Source organism: Sus scrofa, chromosome 11 (assembly GCF_054392235.1).
Source record: "Sus scrofa isolate SSC_HxYL_T2T_F1_AM1 chromosome 11, Sscrofa_HxYL_maternal_Yorkshire_Landrace_v2.0, whole genome shotgun sequence".
Taxonomy (NCBI): domain Eukaryota; kingdom Metazoa; phylum Chordata; class Mammalia; order Artiodactyla; family Suidae; genus Sus; species Sus scrofa.
The window spans coordinates 84387773-84402892 of NC_139393.1; the positions used below are offsets into that span (position 1 = coordinate 84387773).

Here is a 15120-nt window from a genome sequence, read left to right on the forward strand (position 1 = left end):
GGTTAAGGGTCCAGTGTTGCCATGAGCTGTGATGTAGGTCGCAGACATGGCTCGGATCCTGAGTGGCTGTGCCTGTGGCTCTGGCCACCGGCTCCAGCTCCGATTTGACCCCTGGCCTGGGAACTTCCATATGCCGTGGGTGTGGCCCTGAAAAGACAAAAAAAAGAACGCAGCACAATAGAAGTTGAGAAACTCATCACGGGAAGACCCTGCTCACCCATCTCTTTTGCACCTAACAGGTGATATTGGAGACACTATAGACTTGCCAGGAAGCCCAGGCCTGAAGGGGGAACGGGGCACCGCTGGAGTGCCAGGTACCCAACCACCCTCCACCCTTCACCCTCCACAGCCCTGCGCCCCATCTGGATCCTCACTCATGAGCCACTTGCCAACGTACCACGATTTAGCGAGGCCACGATCGCGTGTACGGATGGCTTGAGGTCTTCCAGCCCAATGTGCAAGGAAGACTTGGGAATTTTTATTAAAGTTGAAGCTGAAGGCAATGGCAGGAAACCTGTCTGTCCCTGGGAGGGGAAGGGGGCAGGAATCCACTCCGGGTGGGCATGACTGCCGCCTGTGAAACGCAAAGGAGGCACTTTTCGGGTGACACTGGCAGAAGTCATTACATGGAATCGAGTTCCAGCGTCTCAGGAGCCCAACACATGTGACACAGAATATTGTCCCCACCGTGAAAGCAGCACTTCTCTAAGGCTGCCGGGCGGGCGGTGTCACAGGGGCTGGTTTGCAGGGCAGGTCCCAGGCCTGACCCACCCCCACCCGAGAGGCTCAATTACCTCACACTTGGCTGAGCCCTGGGGTGCCCCGCACAGCAATGCTGGAACTCTCTCAGGGGGGCACCCAAATGCGGTGCCCAGAGCACCCCTAGCAGGTGTCACCTTATAATCTCCGGGGCCTGGACCTCAGGACCAGGTGAGATTCAGCTTGTGACCCCAGCAGGGCAGCCCCATCTGAAGGCTGGACGGAGCTGGACCACCCACGTCCGAGGTTGCGCTTGGCGGGAGGCCTCTCCCAGGGCCACCAAGCATCCCCCACGCGTGGCAACTGGCTTCCTCCAGAGAGGGCTGTCCCAGAGCGGGGACGGAGTGAAAGCAGTGGTGAATTTTATATCCTGGGCTTAAGGTGTCACACTGTCAAGTCCAGCGTGTCCTGGGGTCACGCGTTCAGCCCATGCGTGCAGGGGGAGGGGCTGCAGGAGGCGTGACTACCAGGACGAGGCAGCCCTGGTGCCAGCGTGGAGGCAGCTGCCCCCGGGGTCAGAGCAGCGAACCGGGTTCCTACCCGCCGAGGAGGGGCCTGTGGAATCCGCCACCCCGTCCACGAGGAAGGCCCGAGGGGAGGCAGCATCCTTTACCCGATGTCCCCTGGACCCCGCAAGCCCGAAGCCCCAGGGACACAAGGGCGGTGGTTTGTTCCAAGCCACACATCTGGTTCCAGGTCTGAAGGGGTTCTTTGGAGAGAAAGGCACCGTGGGCGACGTCGGCTTCCCGGGGATCACAGGCCTGGCGGGAGTCCAAGGCCCTCCTGGACTTAAAGGGCAAACAGGTAACGCCCGCGGTCCGCGGCCGCGCTCCGGTGCACCCCCGCCCCCACAGCACAAGGGCCCAGAGCAGGGAGGTCACTTTCGCTCGTCTGCCTGCCTCCCATGGTCACACCCGGAGGCTTCTCCCCACCTGCAGTCCCTTCCCTCCGCTCTGCCCTCGGGACAAAACCAGCCTGGCCGCAGGGCCGCCCGGCACTGATGGCCCTGCCTGTGTGGCCGGTCGGCCCGCTCCGTAAACATTTAGACGGTTCCTGTGCCGGGTCCCCTGCACACACGTGAACCGCGGAGTCCGTGGAGCATCCGGGCAGAGTCGGTGATCTCTCTGCTCTCTCCTGCTGCCGTTCGCTCGCTGTTGCCCGGGACCCTTGAAGGCAGAGGGGCTGACCCCAGAGGCGTCCCTGGGTCCCCCCCAGAGCTCTGTGCGGATGATGGGCTGAGATACAAACACACAAGCTGCCCCCTGCTGAACCGGAACATGGGGGCGCAAGGCCACGTGCGTTCCCAGCTGGGAGGGACATTGGCCCCTCCCTCAGGCAGCGGCCTCTGGGCGCCTGTGTCCCCCTTAAAGATGTGTTTGTCCCCCAGGCTTTCCGGGACTGACAGGCCTGCAGGGGCCTCAGGGAGACCCAGGCCGGGCTGGAGTGCCGGGCGCCAAAGGAGAACTCGGCTGGCCGGGGAATGTGGGCTTACCAGGTGAGAGCTTCCCCTTTGCAGACACGGAGCAATGCCAGCCTGCGCGGAGGTGTTTACGCCACAGAACGCTGAACAAAAACCTACCGGGAGCACCACTCTCAGTCAGCACCCGGGCAGTGCGGGGGGCACAGAGGGACAGACGAAGGGTACCCAGCCAGAGGCCTGGTGCAGCTCCTGGGGCTTGGGGGCAACATGGCCCGGCCTGGACAGGCCTGGTCAGGGGACAGGCCCTTGGCTGCTCTCTGGCCCAGAACTGGGGGGGCTCCCCTGACTCCACACCCACTGCCCACATCACAGGAAGACCTGCCGCCTATTGCCCGTGTCCTACTCTAGAAAAGCTGATCCTCGGAAATGCAGGGGGCATGGAAACGATGCCAGGCTGGTGGTGCCAAGCTCCATTTTTACACACCAAATATATACAGTGACTCATGAGTCAGGAAGAGAAACACACCGCTGCCTGGTCCCCTTCTGGCTGGAGCGCGTTGGTCGGCGGAAAGTGTCCGTCAGAAGGTTTACGTTGCTTCTCCCGGATGACGTGGAAGCGACTGACTTAGTTCGCAGCAGTGGCTGAGCTAGTTCCTGTTTGCCCGGCTTTTAAACGCACTGATGGGCAGCCCTCCCCCGGCCAACGAAAGCATCTGATTAGCGTAAGGGTCTCTGCTCTCCTGGGAATAACTCTGAGGAACCCCCACAGGTCTGCCCGGCATCCGAGGCATCAGCGGATTACACGGCTTGCCAGGCACCAAAGGCTTCCCAGGATCCCCAGGTAGGGGGGTGGGCCCGGCCCAGTAGGCGGTGGGGGGGGCGGGTCATCCGGACTTGGAAGGAGGGTGGGGTGGGGAGGGGCTCAGAGAAAATACGCTTTAACAAAAGAAAAAAACCACTCGTAGTTCTGTCGCTGCTGTTAGAATGTTCTTTTTTTTTTTTTTTTTTTTTTTTTTTGTCTTTTTGCCTTTTCCTGAGCCGCTCCCGTGGCATATGGAGGTTCCCAGGCTAGGGGTCTAATCAGAGCTGTAGACACTGGCCTACGCCAGAGCCACAGCAACGCAAGATCCGAGCCGCGTCTGCAACCTACACCACAGCTCACGGCAACGCCGGGTCCTTAACCCACTGAGTAAGGCCACAGGTCGAACCCGCAACCTCATGGTTCCTAGTCGGATTCCTTAACCACTGAGCCACGGAGGGAACTCCTGTTAGAATATTCTTTACAGATGTGTTAGGTGATCAAATGTTCGTCTGTCCACAGGTAAGTTTGCACGTGTGAATCATATGCAAATTCATGCACTCGTGCTTCAGTTAAGTTTAATTCGAGTTTAAACTGTCAGGTTATGTTGCTTGTTCCTGGCAGTGTTTTGAGCTCCTGATGTGTGAGCAGGGCAGGTTACCGCATTTCCCTCTGAACCTGACTCTGACCCCAGGGGGTGGGAGGGGCAGCAGGCGCCCAGCGGGGAGCCCAGGACCACCCGGGGCCAGGAGTCTGGCCTTTTCTGGGGGGCCTTGGGGTTCTGGGGCACCAAGGCCACCCAGGGAGCCAGAGCCTCCTCGGCTGCCGTCCGGTTTTCTGTTTTGGGATCTCCCAGAGGGCGCCGCTGGCCTGCGGCTCAAGGAGACGAGCTCCGCGTGGTTGAAGGCGCTGATCCCGCTTGTCCACCCGCGCAGGTGCAGACGTCCACGGAGACCCCGGCTTCCCGGGGCCTGCCGGGGACAGGGGTGACCCAGGAGAGGCCAACACCCTTCCAGGCCCCGCCGGAGCCCCAGGACAGAAAGGGGAGCGCGGAGCCCCAGGTGAGGGCCCACCTTGGGTGACAAGCCAGGCTCGGTCCCCAGCGCCGACCCGTCAGGGCTGCTGTTCAGGAAGGAAGCTCGCATTTCGTCAGTTTTCTCTGTGAGGCGTGTCACAGCCTTCCCGCAACCCCAGGCAGCACTTCAGCAGGATGCTGGGGGCCAGTCTAAACAGTGAAACCGCCCACGAAAAGCTCAAAAATGCAGAAAACAGGGCCCTGCGTAGCCGCAAGCCCCCTCGCTGATACCGAGCTGGGACCTGCTCCACCCGCCCTGCCAAGAGCCCCAGCGTGGACGCGGGGTCAGCAGGACGCTTAGGGAGGAGGCAGAAGGGTGCGGCCAGATCTGAGAGTGAGCACAGGCTCTGCGGGGACACTGGACACCGGCTGGGAGCCAGGATCCTGGGGACAGCCGGGGGAGGGTCAAAAACATCAGTGCGTCCATAAGCCTCCTCCTCAGGTGCTCCCTGAGCCAGCAGGGCCGAGCTCTCAGGGGACGCCCTCAGGGCGGGGCCAGGTGTCTTCCACAGGTAGCCCCACCCGTGTCCCTGGGCAGGTGGCCTGTCAGGACATCCCAGCGGAGGCGGGTCCGCGGGCCCTCCAGGCCATGGGAGGGGCTGCTGGGAGTGGGGAGGGCGTGGCCCCTGCAGCGGGTCCCTGCCGTCCCCGTGGTCTCCATCATTGATGGCTCTGCCCTGGACAGGTGACGGCACAGAGAGCAAACAGGAGATGATACAGATGCTGATATTAACCAACTTCTATCTCCCTCCCAAGGGGAACGAGGCCCTGTCGGGAATCCCGGACTTCAGGGCTTTCCAGGCATCACCCCCCCTTCCAACGTCTCTGGGTTACCTGGTGACACAGGGGCTCCCGGGATATTCGGCCCGGAAGGTAAGCAGGGCTCACGCTTCAGCGTGTTGGAGCCTCTGGGGACAGGAGCTGGCCATGGCCTGATTGCTTTGGGGGAACTCCTTCCTTCCCCCCTGGGGACGTGACACTGAGCCGAATAAGCCAGCTGTGAAAGGACGAAGCCGGCCTGATCCCGCGGCTAGGAGGTCCCTAGAGAAGTCGCGTCCATGGAGAAGGAAGTGGAAGACGGACCAGGGCTGGAGGAGGGCGGGTGTGAGGGTTTAAGGGGACAGGGCTTCAGCCGAAGGTGACAAAGTTCAAAGAAGCATGGTGGGGACAGTCGCGCAACCACGCTAATGCAATTAAAGCCCCGGAACCTCGCGCTCAGAAGGGCTGAGATGATAGATCTTATATGACGTCCTTGTCACCACGATAAAAACCAAAGGTGCCCAGCGTCACCAGCCTGCCAGACCCGCCCAAAGCGGTGACCTTGCCTCTGGCCTCCTGGCGGTGACGGTGTCCCGCTCCTCTCTGTGTCCACGCCCACAGGTTACCGAGGCCCCCCGGGGCCGCCAGGGCCTGCTGCTCTTCCCGGAAGCAAAGGAGATGAGGGGCTGCCAGGCATCCCCGGAAACCCAGGGGGCAAGGGCTGGGTCGGGGACCCAGGGCCCCAGGGCCGACCCGGCGTGTTCGGGCTCCCGGGAGAAAAAGGTAACGGCCGGGGCCTGTGGGGAGGCCCCTCTGGGGGAGGCTTGGGGCTGGTCAGCGACGGCCGGGCCCCCACCGAGCCACACGTGCGCTCATGTCCTGCTCGTCCTGAAGGGCCCAGAGGAGAGCAAGGATTCATGGGAAACACGGGTGCCACCGGGAGTGTCGGGGACCGAGGCCCCAAGGGACCCAAAGGAGACCGAGGACTCCCAGGTGAGTCTCAGGGACCCTCTGAGGTCCTGTCAGGGGACGTGGTGACAGGGGTGTTGGGAGGGCAGTGCTGGGCGATCTGGGGTGTGCCCCCACCTGTCCCAGCTCTGGAGCCCAGGCCGGTTCGTGGAGGCTCCACGGTCGGTTCAGGGTTCCTGGAGCCGACTCAGCAGGAGAGTCACATGCTTCTCCCGCGTCACCCGGCCTCTCTTTTCCCTCCCAGGTCCCCCCGGTGCTGTGGGGGCCCCAGGGATTGTAGGGATCCCCCAGAGGATTGCTGTCCAGCGGGGGCCGGTGGGCCCGCAGGGAAGGAGAGGCCCCCCAGGGGCACAGGGGGAGATGGGGCCGCAGGGCCCCCCCGGAGAGCCAGGTAGGAGCCCTGTGCAGGAAGGGGGGCACGGGGGCAGGGTTCTTCCCTTTTTGGGGACACGGGGGCAAGATCCTTCCCCGCTTGCTTTGCTTCCACTTTGTCCTCCTGCTGAAAAGCACTGGCCGAGCATGGGTGATGGAGGGCCGTGGTCTTCCCGGGGTGCTCATGCGTGTCTCGGCGGCTGTGCAGGTTTCCGAGGGGCGCCTGGCAAGGCAGGGCCCCAGGGAAGAGGCGGTGTGTCAGCCGTGCCCGGATTCCGAGGGGACCAGGGGCCCGTAGGGCAGCAGGGGCCCGTGGGCCAGGAAGGTGAGTGATGGGTGAGGACAGGTGGGGGCAGGGAGGGCTGAGAAATGGACCGTGGGTGCGGGAGGGGTCAGACAGCCTGAGATGCGAGGCTGCGCTCCCCACCCTGCTCCGCTCCCCTAGCCTGGCTCCTGGGTGCCTGCATACACCTGTGCCCACCCTGTGAGCCCTGCACCTGGCAGAACACAGGCACAGGGTCCCCAGGACAGGCTGGCTGCTCCCCTTCCTCTGAGATGCCTGCAGGTGCCCCGAAGCCGGGGGCGGGGGACCTATCTCCAGAGACAGGATTCCTGAAACTCTTGAAGGCCGGGGCGGGGGGACAGTGAGCTGACAGTAACCGATTCCATTCCAACAGCTGCTGTAAGGTCTTATGTTCTTGATTTCTTCAAATGACTTGCACATGTGCAGGATGGGATCGGCCAGAAATAATAGCAATTCATGCAAAAAAAAAAAAAAAAAGAAAAGAGAAAGGTTGGGGATTTGTTGTGACTCACCTGCGCTTAGTGTGAGCCAGTGGTGTGAGTACAGCGCTGACCGCAGGGCCGGCCACACTGCTGGCGTCCAGATCGTGGGAAGCACCAACCGACGCCTCGCGAGGCCCTGACCACGGCCAGGAGGGCAAGCGGCCTAGGGGGTGCTCCCTGAGACACACGTGCAGTGGGGGGCATCCAGGCCTGGGGACCAAGACACCAGGTGGCAGGGACGTCCCACGAGAAGGGCAAGCTTGGCTGGACGCCTGCTGTCCTGCTGGGGGCAGATGAGCTGTTCTGCGTCGGGGGCAGAATCGGGCCCCTGGGTGGAGGTCTGGCAGGGGGAGGGGGGTGTTTCCAACCCTGGGAATGCCCAAGGGTGCAACCCACCCCTCCTCGAAGCATCTGCAGGGGCCTGGGTGCAGGAGGCCAGGCGGGGCTGGACAGAGAGACTTCTGTGACCCCAAACCCCCAGCCGCTTAGTCCTGCCCCTTGCTCGGGCCCATCCCTGTCGTCGTCCCATGTAAGGAACATGGGGACGGGGGGCATGGGGCAGGTCCTCCCAGGAGGCTCCTGGTCCCAAGGGGCAGAGCCACCCAGGGCGTGGCCTTGGGGAGAAGGCAAACGCCACGGGCACGCCGGCCCTGCCCGCGGGCTGAGCTGAAAGCGGTTGCACTCTCTCTGGCCCTAGGTGAGCCAGGCCGCCCCGGGAGCCCCGGCCTGCCCGGCATGCCCGGCCGCAGCGTCAGCATCGGCTACCTGCTGGTGAAGCACAGCCAGACGGACCAGGAGCCCATGTGCCCCGTGGGCATGAACAAGCTCTGGAGTGGATACAGCCTGCTGTACTTCGAGGGCCAAGAGAAGGCCCACAACCAGGACCTGGGTAGGTGCCCGCCAAGCCCGCCAGCCCCGCTGTAGGTCAGGACCCGAGGCCGCAGGGAGGGCCTCGAGTCCTCAGCCGGCACCCAGGTGCCCCGGCCTGGGGTCAGGATGTGGCCCCGGCCCCTGGAGGCCGCCAGCGGCTTCCCCACCTTGCTTTCCACTCCACATTCCCTGAGCGGTCAGACCAGGGCCGGGAAGGGCTGGGAGTCACTTCGACCCCGAAAAGTGCTATGGGCGTGTGCTGGTATTTACCCAGGGGCCTGGTCACCGAGAGGAGTTAAAAAGCCCGCTGAACACAGAGCACGCTGAAGGCGGGGGCGTGTGGGGAGGGTGCCCGTGAGCAAGATGGGGACAGAGGTGGAGGAGCAGGGGCGTGTGGGGAGGGTGCCCGCGTGTGGGGTAGGGACAGAGGTGGGAGAGCGGGGGCGTGTGGGGAGGGTGCCCGTGAGCAGGATGGGGACAGGTGGGGAGCAGGGGCATGTGGGGAGGGTGCCCTCCTGCGTGCTGGGAAGCATCTGGCTAAACCGGCTGGTTTGTGCCCCGTGGTGTCCAGATAAGATTTAAGTGGGACAAAGCCAACAAGAACACGGTTTGAAAGAGCATGGACAGGGCCGCCCGGCAGCCTCTGAGGGCAGAGCCCACACCTGCTCTCCGCTCACAGGCAGTGAGTGTGAAGGGGCCCGGTCGGTGAAATGACTTGTGCTGGCCCTTGGCAGAAACCGCAGCGTGGTCTGGGCGTGGGAGGTGCGAGGGGCCTGGCTCAAACCCCCGCTGGGGATGCCATCGCCGGGCTGGTGCTTTCGGATCCCCACGGGGCCTCCCCCTGGGTGCAGTTCTGCCCTGGAAGGGCAGGGCTGAAGTGCCCTGGAAGGGCAGGGCTGAAGTTGCCCCAGGCCAACCACACTGGGAAGCCCATGCGTGGCTGAGCCCCGCCAGGTGACCACCAGGGCCCGGCCTGACCTGGGGCCTCCAGAGCCTGGCAGGGCCTGGAGGAGGGTCTCCCGCCTGCTCACCCGTGCCCCCCCCCACCAGGGCTGGCGGGCTCCTGCCTGGCACGGTTCAGCACCATGCCCTTCCTGTACTGTAACCCCGGCGACATCTGCCACTACGCCAGCCGCAATGACAAGTCCTACTGGCTCTCCACCACCGCCCCGCTGCCCATGATGCCCGTGGCCGAGGAGGAGATCAGGCCCTACATCAGCCGCTGCTCCGTGTGCGAGGCCCCGGCCGTGGCCATTGCCGTCCACAGTCAAGACGTGTCCATCCCCCACTGCCCGGCTGGGTGGCGGAGTCTGTGGATCGGATATTCCTTCCTCATGGTAAGCGGCGCTGGCCTGTTCGCTCAGAGCCGGGAACCAGGTGGAGACTGAATTCGAGCCCCAGCCACGTCACGGCCCTCATGAGAATAACTGGGGCAGTTGTGCGGGCTGCACACTGAACAAGGGCACCTGGCCCCAGGGATGAGTGAGGGTGGGAATACAGCCTGCACTTTGCTGTGCGAGCCACGGTAGGCCTGGGGCTGCCGCCACTCAGAGGGGACCCGTTCATTTGACCCCAGGCCTTTGCACAGCCATAACTAGGATAACTTGGCTCCCATGATAGCGCCCCATAGAGTTTTCCTGTGGCTCCACCATCATGGGGAGAAGGGCAAGCCCAGAGGAGAGAGGAGCTTGTCCTGAATGATATTTATTGTGACTCTTGTCACTCCCGCCACATTAACGGGAAGCCCAATGTTAAATATTCATAAACTGGAGTTTACGTGGCTCGAGGGTTAAGAACCCATCATGGTATTGGTGAGCACGCAGGTTCAATCCCTGGCCTTGCTCCGGGGGTTAAGGATCCAGAGTTGCTGCAAGTCGCAGCGCAGGTCACACACACGGCTCAGATCTGGCGTGGCTGTGGCTGTGGCGTCGGCCGGCAGCTGCAGCTCCAACTCAACCCCTCGCCTGCGAACTTCCATACGCCTCGGTGCGGCCCTAAAAAAGCAAAACTAGTAACAGCAATAATAATGATTGGGAGTTCTGTAGCGAGCAGCGGTTCAGGACCTGGCAGTGGCTCTGCTGCGGCTCAGGTTCACTCCCTGGCCCGGGCACTTGTGCCTGTGCCGAGGGCCGCCAAAGAATAATCGTAGTCGTAGTAACGATGACAACCTCCCGCCGCCTTTCCTTCCCAACCATCGAGGAGGAAGAGGCGCTCTCTTTGGCCGCAGACGCTGACCCGCACGTCCATTCCTTGGCTAGTGGGCTTTGTGCCGCGGTAGTTGCTTTACCGTCGTGTTAGCCTGGCCCACGGCGCGGGGACTCGCACGCCAGTGCGCGTGCTCGGCCGCATCCTCCCGTGACGGTCCATCACGGGACAGCGCGGCGTTCCCCGCGCTGCGGGAGGATCGTGTTGCTCTGTTTCTCCTTTACCACAAAAGTTAACACGGTGGCCTCCCTTCTGCCCGTCTCCCCCTCCGCACAGCACACGGCCGCGGGCGACGAAGGTGGCGGCCAGTCGCTGGTGTCGCCGGGCAGCTGCCTGGAGGACTTCCGCGCCACGCCGTTCATCGAGTGCAACGGGGCGCGGGGCACCTGCCACTACTACGCCAACAAGTACAGCTTCTGGCTGACCACCATCCCCGAGCAGAGCTTCCAGAGCTCGCCCTCGGCCGACACGCTCAAGGCCGGCCTCATCCGCACGCACATCAGCCGCTGCCAGGTGTGCATGAAGAACCTGTGACCCGCCCGGGCCGGGGCCGCCCCGCCGGACCCGCCTCTGCAGGCGGCGTGCAGCCGGAGGGCCACTTTGGTGCTTGTTCTTACCTTATTACCTCAGTGCCCGCCCAAAGTTGACGTCATTTTTTTTCTTTAAAAAACACCAAAAAAATAAAGTTCCCAAAGGAATTCAGCACCAGCACTGGGACCGCACAGCCCTCGCCGTCCCCAGGTCTCCGACCCCCCAGAACGGACAGCTAGTGACCCTCCCCTCGGGCCGACTAGGCTCTCCCGCACTCAGCGTAGCTCCCTTCTTACTGCACACCTTCAGCCGCCGCTGATAACCCACTTACTCAACTCACTTAATGGAGTGGTATAGACAGATGAAGCCGTGCAGCCCGAGGGCCCCTGAACCCTCCCACTGTTCCCGCCCGAGGGTCCCCGGGGTGGGGCCCCGCCCTGCTCTCCAAGCCACCACGGTGCCAGCACTGTCTTCTCCCAACACCGGTGACAGGAGGGACCCTCGTTCCCTCAGGAAGGCCGACTGTGCCTTCTCTTTTAAAAGCCTCTGGTGTTTGCCGCCAGCTCGTGTGCTTTCCTCCAGCCACCGGGCTGGGCAAAGACCTTCTTTCTCCGCCTGCTGTCAGCCAAGCATCGTGTCGGCAGAGCTTGGGGGGACGGGGCGGGGGATGTGTTCTCCCCCCGCCCAGGCTGTCTGCACTCGGCCCCCGGTTCTCCGTGGCGAATTGTACTATGACCACTCCAGCCTCTGTAGCGACCCCGGAAAATAAAAGTTGGTCTTGAACCTTTTTATACCCCAGCGTGTGGCCTGCTTCTGTTCTCGAGCCCGTGGAGCACATCTGCCGTGACCCCGAGGCGGCCCTGTGCCCAGCTCACCGCGCTGCTCTGTTCTCTCTCCGCTTCAGCAGAACCGAGCCCGGGGTGCTGCCACTCCCTGGTCAGGGTTTACCGCGCGTCGATGTCACAGAGGCCACCGCCAGCGTCACGCTCGGGAATTGGGAGGATGGGCGCCTCCCAACCCACTTCCAAGGCCATTCCCCCACCCCAGCGTGACATCCCAGGTCAAACCCCAGTGTTTCCAGAAAGAGTCCTTCCTGCCTCGTCTCCTCTGGAACCTGGCAGACCCTTAGGCACCCGTCACAGAATTGATTTTTACCCTTTAAAACTAAATTTAGGAGTTCCCTGGCGGCCTAGAGGTTAAAGACCCAGCATGATCACTGCTGTGGCTTGGGTTCAATCCCTGGCCCTGGAATTTCTACATGTCATGGGTGCAGCCCAAAAGAAATTCGTTTGAAAACTATTAAACTTTTCAAGTTTCCGTTGTGGCTCAGTGGGTTAAGAACCTGACTAGTATCCGAGAATGCGGGTTTGATCCCTGGCCGTGTTCCGTGGGTTAAGGATCCAGCATTGCCACAAGCTGTGGTGTAGGTCGCAGACACGGCTAGGATCCTACGTTACTATGACTGTGGTGTAGGCTGGCAGCTGCAGCTCTGATTCAACCCCTAGCCCAGAAGCTTCCATGTGCTGCAGGTGCGGCCCTAAAAAGACAAAAAAAAAAAAAAATTCACAGAGTATTCCACCTGATAATGTTATCGGAAATAGATCAGCATCTGCCTGGCTTGCATTCGCCCAGCAGAGGCCTGAGACAGGGACTCCGCACGTGAGGGGATGTGACTCCAGGCAATGGAACGGGCCCGGGCACAGTGACCCGAGGGGCTCTGGACATAGGAGGCACCTCGTTGGGAAGACAACTGCCATGGAGGTGCCAGGGCTGAGTGGGCTTCTGGCACCCCAGGTAGAGGGAGCAGGGAATCAGGTGAAGCTGATGCAAGGCTACACCTGGACACAGCTTGTTCCCATGGCAACAGCGGTAGCTAAGCTGGGGCCCAGAGGCTGGGACCAGGGCCTGAAAAACGCCCAGCGCAGGAAGCTTGTGGGGCAGTAGTTTTTCCAGACCCGCCCCCATCACAGGAGGAGTCGTGACATTTGTCACAGTCCTGAAGACTCCTGTTCCACCCAGTTCAGCTTTTTTTTTTTTTAATCAAATGAAAGATTCTTCAAATTCTACGGTGTCTTACAATGTTCAGAAGTTTCACACCCATGATTTCACACGGTTTAGCTCCGATGCCTCTGCGCGGGCCACACATCAGAGGCAGGTGTCCCGCATTCATCACTCAGCGGTACCAGACCTCACACCTGAAATCCATGAGGCGCGAAGACCAAGACCGAGGTCTCGATTCGTAATTGGACTCCAAGATGTAGACATAAAGTGTAAACCAGATGCGAACAAGTAATCCAAAGCCCAGGACCCCACACAAGGAAACGGGTGAAGATCCCTGTCTGGAATCAAACAGCAAAGCTTCCAAACCTGAAAAATTCAAACCCTGCCCTTAGCGGACTCCCACACGTTGCATGAAATTTTTCTGGTGTAGTTTCTCAAGGCCAAGAAAAACCATCCCCCTTGAAAGCTAAGGGTACCTGAATGGCTCCTTCTGTCCCCCGCTTTCCACAGAGTGGGTGCCCTGCAGTGAGAATCATGACTTCCTAAGGTGGCTTCCCACCCCCGTGGCCCAGACGATGCCAGGATCCAGTTAAACCAGAGGAGGTGCCCCTGGAGCATCCCGGCTGGTTGGAGAGGCACCAAGAGAGACACACAAGTGCTGGGGGGCTGCTCCAGCCTTCACGCTGCCTGAGGAGGCACGTCTGGAGGACTGGGGGTGGGGCAGGTCGGCACGCTTCCTCCAAGCCCCCACCCCAGTCTAATCAGGAGAAAATAACAGACGCGTCCTAATCAAGGGGCACTTTACAGAACACCTGCCAGGGAGAGCTCCCTGGTGGCCTAGCGGTGAAGGATCTGGCATTGTCACTGCCATGGCATGGGTCGATCCCTGGCCCAGGAATGTCCACATGCCATGGGCGTGGCCAGAAAAAGAACATCTGCCTGGTGCCCTCAAAGCCGTCCAGGTCACCCAAACAAGGGGACTCCGAGAGGCTGCCAGAGCCCTGGGAGCCTGAGAGGGCGAGAGCACTGACTGTCACGTGGTGTCCAGATGGGACCTGACAGAGAAAAGGCGTGAGGTGACACTAAGGGAATCTAAAGAAATCGTGGACACAGCAGGAAAAAGGACAGCGGGTGTTCTAGGAGTTTGATGGACCCGGACGTGTCATCGAGCCAAATCCACGTCTGGTGTAATGTCGGGAGCGTCTCACCTCCCACCTGAGACCGCTGCTCGCCTCCGCCAGCCTCCTTCGTCCCATCACCCAGAGCAGGTTCCTGGTTCTCCCAGCGCCGCCCCAGAGTGACCAGTCCCCACGTGGGGCCGCTGGCCCACTGTCCTCCTACCAGGCTCAAAACCCGCTGGCTGCTCGGCCGCGTCACTGCCCCTAAACAGCACGAGCACGTGTGCCCGCAGAGCGGCCAACCCGAGTCCCTGAGAAGGATCACCCTCCACGCACCTCGTCACGGAGGGGCGGCCATCGCAGGTGCGCAGGGACTTCCGGGCGGGTGGGCACCAGGGCTGAGACCACCGGGTCCCAGGGAGGGCAGCTTGCTGTGCCCGACCTCAGCACTGAGGGTCGGTGGATGTCACCAAAGGCACACGGGTCTCGGGGCGCACATGTCGCGTGCACACCCGCACGTCACAACGCACGCACTCACGCAGGCGCACACACATCCCTGGGAAGAGAAGAGCCTTTCCAGCCCCGGAGCTTCCCAGTCAGTCATCACCCCCAACTTGCAAAAGGGGAAGGCGTGGGATCAAACCTCCACAAGGAGATCTGTCCTAAGGTGATCTGGCTTTGGCTTGGACGTGACGAAGAGGGGACAGCGTGGCCTTCGCCCCCACCCCACCCCCAAGCACTAGGCCGCAGCTCAGCACTGTGCTCAGGGCTCTCCCGGGGTGTCCCCACCGTACCCCCGCTCTCTCCACTTTACAGCTAAAGAGGTTCCGCCAAAGGCGCTGAGTCGACGCGGACAAACCGACCCAGCTCGGTTACCAGCTGGCGCTGCAGCCCCACCCCGACAGGGCACTGACTCCCAACTCCGCGCTGGCGCCTGGGGTAGCTCGGTGATGGGGGCCTACCTGGATCCGGCGTTGTCACTGCTGTGGGGGTAAAACGAGGGGCACCCTCTGGTCTTAGGCAGTGGGCGTTTGCCCAGCGGAAGCCTGAACAATGAAGCCAACCTGGAGAAGAGGGGTCACGGCACAGACGGAAGGAGGTTCCAGGGCTGCCCTGACCGCGAGGCTGGCCCAGCTTCCAGGGGCCGGAAAGATCGGGCGAGGACGGGGCGGGGTTCTGACATAATGAGGGCAGGCTGGGGGACAAGGGGAGGGCACGCCCTGCCTCGTCACACAGAGTAAAATACGGTCGCTGACTCCATCAGCCTCGCTCACGCGGATTCTGCCTCTGGAATCTTCCAAACCCCTGGAGAGCCCACCCCCACTCTCAGATGCAAGGTCCCAGGTCCCCAGGGCTTGCCTCCCTCAGGTGAGTCCTGGTCATCAGAGACTCTGGTCCAGGGTGCCACAGGCTCACCTCTGCCAGAAGGAGACAGCGCTAGGGGTACAGGAGGGGG

General features: G+C 62.0%; 1 protein-coding gene across 4 annotated transcripts in view; it reads left to right on the forward strand.

The window, feature by feature from the left end:
* Positions 1 to 11338, forward strand: part of COL4A2 (collagen type IV alpha 2 chain) — a 164985-nt gene extending 153647 nt beyond the window's left edge. For 2 of the 4 annotated variants that reach the window (XM_021065909.2, XM_021065908.2), the window contains exons 36-48: positions 240 to 314; positions 1456 to 1563; positions 2147 to 2254; positions 2949 to 3020; positions 3914 to 4039; positions 4810 to 4926; positions 5434 to 5595; positions 5707 to 5805; positions 6026 to 6172; positions 6362 to 6478; positions 7637 to 7828; positions 8860 to 9146; positions 10291 to 11338. In XM_021065909.2, the coding sequence (XP_020921568.1) occupies positions 240 to 314; positions 1456 to 1563; positions 2147 to 2254; positions 2949 to 3020; positions 3914 to 4039; positions 4810 to 4926; positions 5434 to 5595; positions 5707 to 5805; positions 6026 to 6172; positions 6362 to 6478; positions 7637 to 7828; positions 8860 to 9146; positions 10291 to 10548 (1868 nt within the window). In that variant the 3' untranslated portion in view covers positions 10549 to 11338. The remainder of the gene's footprint in view (positions 1 to 239; positions 315 to 1455; positions 1564 to 2146; positions 2255 to 2948; positions 3021 to 3913; positions 4040 to 4809; positions 4927 to 5433; positions 5596 to 5706; positions 5806 to 6025; positions 6173 to 6361; positions 6479 to 7636; positions 7829 to 8859; positions 9147 to 10290) is intronic. The other 2 variants (XR_014819956.1, XR_014819955.1) reach the window with 1 other exon arrangement.
* The last annotated feature ends 3782 nt before the right edge of the window (positions 11339 to 15120 follow it).